General features: G+C 53.4%; 2 protein-coding genes across 3 annotated transcripts; one reads left to right on the top strand and one right to left on the bottom strand.

Annotated features, from left to right (window-relative positions):
- Window positions 1-1,111: 1,111 nt before the first annotated feature.
- Window positions 1,112-4,558, bottom strand: EIF1AD (eukaryotic translation initiation factor 1A domain containing). Its single transcript, XM_090258261.1, has 6 exons — window positions 3,893-4,558; window positions 2,501-2,763; window positions 2,289-2,397; window positions 2,081-2,189; window positions 1,866-1,910; window positions 1,112-1,321 (listed from the first exon to the last, which is right to left on the bottom strand). Exons 2-6 carry the CDS (start codon window positions 2,585-2,587, stop codon window positions 1,177-1,179), a joined length of 495 nt encoding a protein of 164 aa, XP_090114387.1. The 5' UTR covers window positions 2,588-2,763; window positions 3,893-4,558; the 3' UTR covers window positions 1,112-1,176.
- Window positions 4,485-5,776, top strand: BANF1 (barrier to autointegration nuclear assembly factor 1). Of its 2 annotated transcripts, none has more exons than XM_090258249.1 (3): window positions 4,485-4,570; window positions 5,244-5,382; window positions 5,608-5,776. In XM_090258249.1, exons 2-3 carry the CDS (start codon window positions 5,260-5,262, stop codon window positions 5,752-5,754), a joined length of 270 nt encoding a protein of 89 aa, XP_090114375.1. In that variant the 5' UTR covers window positions 4,485-4,570; window positions 5,244-5,259; the 3' UTR covers window positions 5,755-5,776. The 2 variants fall into 2 exon arrangements, with proteins under 2 accessions (XP_090114375.1, XP_090114379.1); XM_090258253.1 differs by having other exon boundaries at window positions 4,531-4,598.
- Window positions 5,777-7,924: the final 2,148 nt, after the last annotated feature.

Genomic DNA, 7,924 nt, shown 5'->3' with positions numbered 1-7,924 from the left:
AGGAGGTGGTGACTGTACAGGTATTTGAATTCAAAAGGTGCTACAATTCCCACTGATGCCAGGGATCCAGGTGCAGGCAGCAGGCAAGCAGGAGGAGACAAGAGCATTAGTGACGCAGATACCAAGGAACTGCAGGAAAGTATCTCCAACAAGCCCATCCACGGGATACAGAAAATAAAGACTAGGCAGAGGTAAGAGACTCTACGCCAGGAGAGAAGCTTTTCAATGTCTGAGCAGTGACTAGCAGATCAACGCCAGCCCTGACTGGTGTGGCTCAGTTAGCTGCGTGTCCTTCCGCAAAGTGAAGGGTTGCTGGTTCAATTCCCGGACAGGGCACATGTCTGGGTTGCAGGTTTGGTCGATGTTTCTCTCTCACACTGATGTTTCTCCCCCTTTCTCCCTCCCCCCGACCTCTCTAAAAATAAATAAATAAAATCTTAAAAAAAAACCATCAATGCCAGCAACGAGGAGGGAGAGTGTATAGCCAGAGGTAAAAAAAAAAAAAAAAAAAAAGAAAGAAAAAGAAAAAAAGAGAAGTGGGATGATGTGGCTTACAAGACGGCTGAGGAGTGATGGTCTGAGCTGCCCCAGGGGCCGGCAACCAGGGCGCGTACATAGCTGCACAGGGGTGGGTGCCCCTGCAGCCACGGGGGACCAGAAGGGCAGGGAAAGCAGCTGATGAGGCACCGTGAAATTCGTCCTGAGTGTTTCTTAGTGGTAACTGGGGATTAGGTGCTATGGCTGTGATCCTCAATCAGTTCTGATTATAAGCAGGCAATAAAGTGGGACTGTCCCCAGCTACAAAGTACATGCAAGGAGGGACGGCATAGGGCCTGCCACCTACTAAGTGAGCAGCGGGAGAGAACCCAGAGAGGACTCCAGCCGCTCCCTAGTTCCTGCCTGTTCAGCCCACCTACCCATGAGGCCTCCGCCAAGGAGACACTTTTAACTTCACCACAGGTCCTTCCACCCTCCAGAGAGCCACTCAGACACCAGCACACATCACCACCCACCAGGGGTTTAATTATCTTAGGTTAGAAGGCCAGTTCAGAGAGGGGTCCTGCCTCGTCCCCACCCGGAGGGGAGGGAGAGAAGACGAGCAGGGCACCCTGGGAATGTCCAAGCTCAGAGAAGCCAAGGACTAGGCTCTGAGTAAGAGAAGTCGGTCCCGGGGTCTCAGGCCGTCTCCTCCTCTTCGCTCTCCTCCTCACTCTCGTGATACTGCCTGCGGTTGGTGTTAACAAAGAGGTCAGAGTCATCCTCAGAGCTGGACTCTCCTCCTGACGACTGTGGCTCAGCTGGGAGTTCTGGCTGCGTCTGTCTGCATGGGGAAAAAGGACAGAGTTAGCCCAATGCCTTCTGGGAAAGCCAGATGTGCACTCAAGGAGCCCCACAAAAAGGAGGCCCCTATGGCCAAGCAGTCAGGGCTCAGTGAGTCAAGACGGGGCAGAGTCAGGGCAAAGAGCGGAAAAACCCAGCCAAAGGAAGCAGGCTAAAGACTACCTTAGAAGTTTACCAGAGTCACTGCTTTCAATAAGGACTCTACCACCAGCAGGCAATGGACCCATACTGCATACCAGATATCACACTAAGCAATTTTATAAGCATCAGCTCCTTTAACCTTCACGAGACTCCATTTTATAGGTGAGGTAACCCAGGTTTAAGAGATGAAGCAACCTGCCTCAAGTCCCCCATCTGTAAGTGGGAAATCCCAGATTTAACCCACCACATCGGACTTTCAGGCCCTATGTATAACCACACACTCAGGAGCTCTCACCAGGGAGAAAGGAAGGCTCTATTTCCCCCTGAAGGCACTAAAGCCCAACCTCCCATTTGTCTTCCCTGCCCTAAGGCTTGATCCTCACCTGTTCCTGTTGTGTTTCTCAGCCACTTCAGAGAAGGCCTCGGGCCTGTGTCAAGAGAAGAGCCAGGGTAAAAAAGAAGAGAGACACCTCTCAGAATAAGACCTGTTTCCAGCTGTTCCCACCTGGGATGCCATGATCTTCCCTCCCCCAATCTCTCAGCTAGGAAGTCAATCCCTCCAGAAATCAGGCAACCAAGGACCAAGGGGACCACCTACCAGAGCCCTTCCTTCTGCAGAGAGCGCACATGGTCTTTGCAGAGCACAAAGGAGATCTCGGCCTTTACCTTTTCTCCCTCTTCAATAGGGTCAACAATGAGAAAGTCCCCTGCACATGGAGAGAAAAGGCACAGCCAGTCCAGCTCGCAGTGGCGGAAGCCAAGGTCACAGGAAATGCTCTTATCTCCTAGAGGGCTGCCTCTCTCACCTCTCTTGATCCAGATGTTCTTGCGGTATTTGGAGGGCATGCTCACCAGGAAGCGCTGCCCCTGGGCTGTCTCCACTTCATGCAGATTGTTCCCTGGGGTCCTGAGCACCTGGTCCAGGAGACCAAGAACCAGTTGGCCTCATCAACCAGCTCACAGACCCAGTGAGCTACACTGCACCCTCCCTGCACCCCAGGGGCCCAATGCTACTCACTCTCACGATCTGCTGCTGGTCAGAGGGAACCATGTGCTCCCCCAGCACCTCCTTCACCACATGCTTTCTTTTGGTGGCCTGAGACATGCTGGGTCCTATCCCAGGGCAGTGAGGGACACAGAAGCTATCAGCTCCTCCTCCTGAGATTCTTGGATGGCAGGCAGAAAACCCAGGACTGTTTTGAAGATGGGGAGGGACTTTTTACTGAGAAGTGACACCGTGTCCTGGTTAAGAACGTGGGCTCTGAAGTCCTTGACCCCTTCCTATGGACGAAACAGGGGTTCTATGGTTAGTGACCTCACAGAGTGTTCCTGAATAGGCTGATCAAGGCGGGTGGCTATGCCTCAGGCCTGTAACTTATTCAGTGAAAGGTTTTGATGTTTGAATTTTATTTATTTACTTATTTTTAGAGAGAGGGGAAGGGAGAAAGAAAAAGAAATATTGACATGAGAGAGAAGCATCAAACGGTTGCCTAAGTGCCTCGACTGGGCACTGAATCTGCAACCCAGGTATGTGCCCCTAACATGAATTGAACTGGTGACCCTTTGCTCTGAGGGACAATGCCCAACTGACTGGGGCCACACTGGTCAGGGCAGTGAAAGGTGTTTAAGACAGCCAATACCCCCGGAAAGCATGACCAACCTCAAGAAACATAATCCTGTTAACCACCCTGTAATCCAACCCCCACCTTGCTTTCTCGCACCCTCCCGTAATCTCTTTAGCTCCTTCAATTTCAAGTCCCCCCCCCCCCAAAAAAAAAAAACTACAAAACTGTAAATCTCCGGAGCATTTAAGATCTTGCTCCCTGGCATATGTTGTCAGATTGGCTCAAATAAACTCATAAAAATTCTCTCCAGGTTTGGTTGTCCTCGCGTTGACGATCCTCACTGCTCAACTTTTCGCGGCTTCTGAGAAAAACAACAGCTAACCCAGAACACTGTCATTAGACTGAGATGATGTAAGCAAAGCCCTCAGCACTGTGTACGGCGCGCAGAAATAACTCATGTTGTTCTAAGTACTACAGCACACGTAGGGACTAAATCAACCCCGGCAATTGCTCAGGAAGGAAAGCTAAGCTGTGCCTTCCTCCACACGCTTGTCCATCCCAGTGCACAGATGCTCAGTCTCTCAACACACTCCAGTTAGGAGACCACCGCGATGGGCCAGGCCAGGGACGAGGTCATTACCGGGCCCGGTAAGCCGGCTTGGTTTATGGCATCCGGGAGCTGGGTGCCGAGGTGACAAGGACCGGCACCACCACGGCTGGTGGTTTCCAAAGGGAACTCCTAAGTGCTGCCTCCGGTCGCCGCTCCCTGTCTTCCTTCCTGGCCTATCGCGGAGGAGAGACGCTCAGAGAGAGAGAGAGAGAGAGAGAGAGAGACCCACGCTTACTTTCTCACGCTCTCCTCTCACGGGCGCTGCCTGAACGACTCTTGCTCTCTACGCCGGTCGCTGGGAGCGGAAGCTTCAAGACTCACTTCGCAGCTGAGCTAACGAAAGTACAGAAAAGGGACCTGCCGGTTGTCACTACGGCGGAGTCAGCTTGGGCTCGGCTCTCCGGCGCCTCCGGTTCCGGCTCCACTCCTAAAAGTCCGAAAGCAATGAGGACGACACAGGCCGGCCTAAGTCGGACTCTTCGGAGCTCCGTACTTCCGGCGCTCTGTCATAAGCCTCCCGCCACGCTTCTTCCTCCTTGTCCGTCTCTCTAATTCTTCCCACCGCCAGGTCGGCGAGGGCTAGGTCCTTGGGTTCCGGATGCCGTGCAGCGGGGAAATGAAGTTTTCTCCCTGGAGGCTTCTGTTCCCTGAGACCGAAACGCTGCCCGAGAACCGAGACTATGCAAGGGAGCCCGGATTTCTGCGAATCGACCGAGAAGAAACGCCTACTAATGTCGCGGTCGAGGTCCAGAGCGCTTCATCTCTATGGCTCTATGGGGCTAGAAGTGCCAAATTTAATTTTTTGGGGTGGTTCGTGAGGCGACCCGGAAGCGGAAGTGGAGGAAAGTTCTAGTGGGTGGAAGTACTGGCGGGAGCAGCCGGGCGGCGGGAGGAGCCGTTACTGAAGCTGGAGGTGAGCGCCAGCCGCGGAGCAGGACCTGGTCTGGAGAACGGTGGCGGTGCACGGAGGAGGGGAGGAGAGGGGTTGCAAGCGCTATGGGCGGCCAAAGGCTGGGTCCTCCAAGAGCGTTCGGCGGGACGCGGCGCGTGGGCGCGGTGGCGCGTGGAGGGGGCGGGGCTGGCGGGGCGCTCCCGGAGCACAGGCGTGGTCGCCCGCGCGGGGCCGGGCGCAGGTGTACGCGCTCTGGCCTGCGTCCGTGAGCGGCCTGCGGCGCGGGTGGGGCGGGGACCCTTTTTTAGCTTTTCCGGCCAGGTAGCCGTTCCAGGCAGTGTCAGTTCCTTCTTTTGTTAGCCAAGGTCACAGAAGGTGTGACACTTTCAGGGCGAGCCCTGGCTGCGGACTGGGAATTTTCCCACTGCGCCGCGTGCGCCACCTGATAGGACAGGATAGTCTTTCCTCTGGGGCAATACCAAAATCCACTTGTCGCAGGGAGTGGAAGAGATTTCGCTCTCGATTCGTGGGAAAAACTCTTTGGAGCTCAGTTTTCTTACCCGTGAAATGAAGGGCAGCGAGTGAGCCATCATCATGGCTGGTTTAGCTCGCTCTTAGTAGGAGATTTGGGCCAGTAGGCCTTGGGGAGCTCCCAGGTTTTCAGCCCTAACCAACCTTTTCTTGGGGTTCCCAGATTAGTCGCGATCAAGATGACAACCTCCCAAAAGCACCGAGACTTCGTGGCAGAGCCCATGGGGGAAAAGCCAGTGGGGAGCCTGGCTGGAATTGGTGAAGTCCTGGGCAAGAAGCTGGAGGAAAGGGGCTTTGACAAGGTGCGGGTGGCCGCGTGCGGCTGGGGAGGGCTGGGGGTGGCCACTAGTTCGGGAGCGAGGCGTCGAGTTTGCCTGTCGGGGGTGGACAGCGGTGTGTAACCTGACGGGACGGCCAGGGCCGGCCCTGCCTCCTCGGCTCCTCCGCTTTGAACGGGGCAGAGCGGCCTTCTTGTTTCTAGTCTCAGAGCCTTGAGCAACTTGCCCTTCACTTTGCCCGTTTTGCAGGCCTACGTGGTCCTTGGCCAGTTTCTGGTGCTAAAGAAAGATGAAGACCTCTTCCGGGAGTGGCTAAAGGACACATGTGGCGCCAATGCCAAGCAGTCCCGGGACTGCTTCGGGTGCCTTCGAGAGTGGTGTGACGCCTTCTTGTGATGGTCTCTGGGGAGCCCCCAGTCCCCAAGCCCCGCCTCAAGTGTCCAGAGTTCGCAGCTGAGTGGGGGCTCCTCCCTCGTCCTCTACAAAGGAGACGATTGCTGTCTGCTCACCTCCGACGTCCTCCAGGGTCTTTGTGGGAGTTCTCTCCCGTCACCATTTCAAGTGTTTTGGAATTTTTGCTCTTGCATGCATGCCCCTTCTCCTTCCCCTGCCAGTTTTAGGTCAATAATTACCAATTTTTCTGGGTGGATTCCTGGCCCCTTCCCTCACCCCCACCGTCACCTTTGGTCTGTTTTATGCCATTGGGCTTCTCTTTTGGTAGAAGAGTCACTGTCCATGTAAAGTTTTTTGAATCAATAAAGTGTGTGGCCTTCAAGACTGGGTCCTATGGGTGAAATGCAGCTGGGCTGGGAGTCGCCTCTTCTCCAAGGACTGATAGGTCTGCTGTACTCCTTATCAGTGCGGATCGAAACTGGGAGCTTCCTCCTCACTCCAGAGGACAGCCACCCTTGCCATGCACACCTCGGACAGGTGCCTTGGAGTGTCTCAATCCTTTAGTAACGTGGGAGAGTGTGGGTTGATCCCTTCCTGGGATCCAGATGGGCTGTGGTGTTCCAGATGCCAGTTGAGTCAACAGCTAGGCTAGGCAGCACCTGGTGGAAAAGTCAGTGGGAGTCAAAGGTACTGGGAAGGGGTGGGACCCTGTGTGGGTAAAGGTTCACCTGCTAATCATCATGTGCTCCCCTGGCTTCTGGGAAGAATGGGCAGGGGAGGCAGAAAAAGCACGGGTATCACAGCTGAGAAGGTGTGAGTTACGCTTTTATCTGGTACGCTTTCATCCTGTTCTTGGTTGAACACTTAATGAAACAGGCTCACAGCTAAGATTTTTGCAAACATTGTTTTTCTTCCACAATAAGTAATTGTTTTCTCTTTTACAGGTGAGGAAACCAGGGGCTCAGAGACTAAATAATAAGTAATATGTTCATGGACTTACTGGTAGGAGGCACCCAGACTGGCCCTCAAGACAGCTTGGAAGCACATGTACCTGAGAGCCCTATGTTTCTTGGTCATGCCACTCTGCCTCTCTGAGCCTCAGTTTCCCCACTTGGAAAATGAGGTTGTAATGATCAGATGAAATGTTACCTGTGCAGCACTGAGCCCTGCTTGGCTTTCAGTCCTTTGGTAAAGCAAGAGGAACTACTTGCTGAATTTTCCTGAGTGTTACCAGACCTTGAATGTCAGGTTCCTGAGTGTCATTGTCGTAGAAGTGAGCAGTGAATTCAGTATAAGAGCAAGAAGATAGAGTTTATTAAAAAGTGATTGTGGCCCTAACTGGTGTAGCTCAGTGGGTTGAGCATTGGCCCATAAATCGAAAGGTCGCCAGTCGGGGAACATGCAAGGATTGCAGGCCCGTCCCCGGCAGGGACGTGAACAAGAGGCTACCTATCAGTGTTTTTCTCTCTTTCTCCCTGCTTTCCCCTCTCTCTAAGAATAACTTTTTAATGTTTAAAAAAAAAAAAAAGCTTCTGCACAAGGGACTTGGCCAGAAAAGAGAAGTTGAGCTTCTAAGGGGTTCTTATGGATGAGTTACACTGGGGCCTTGGGGTGGGTGTAGGGCTTCGGGATGTGGATGAGGCCAGTTGTCCCACAATTGTCATCTGGTAATGGTTGATCCCTGAGGTAGTCACAAGATGTTTGGGGAGTGGACCACTCAAAGGGCCTGTAAAATAATGCTTATACAAATGTAGTTACAGTTTAATTGACAGGATAAATGAGTGTTCAGAATATGACAAGAAAGGATTGTAAGAACGGAGTCGCTCAGAAGGCCATCAAGACGCAGCGAGCAGGAAAAAAGTTTATTGGGAGAACCAGCAAGCAGGGAGGGAGCCGTGCCGCGGGTGGCTCCGACTCCGAACTCCTAGGGGAGGAGGGGTTGCTTTATAGGGGGAAGAAAAAAGGAGCTACTGAATTTAGTCACCGTTTTTTGGTTATCTTGGCAGCTGCAAATATGACGGGCCGATCAAGGCCAAACGTGGCTCAGCTTGACGCATCCTGCTATCTTCCAGCCCACTACAAGCAGGGATCTCCCGGCCCAAAATATCGTTCTCTCAAGCAGCTGCAGGCGGGCGGGGGGAGGGCATGGGAACTGAGTCTGTCCAGGATGTTC

Source organism: Furipterus horrens, unplaced genomic scaffold (genome assembly GCF_987537825.1).
Source record: "Furipterus horrens unplaced genomic scaffold, mFurHor1.1.pri manual_scaffold_2, whole genome shotgun sequence".
Lineage (NCBI taxonomy): Eukaryota > Metazoa > Chordata > Mammalia > Chiroptera > Furipteridae > Furipterus > Furipterus horrens.
Note: the sequence above shows the minus strand (reverse complement) of the source record. Positions and strands in the feature narration are given on the sequence as shown.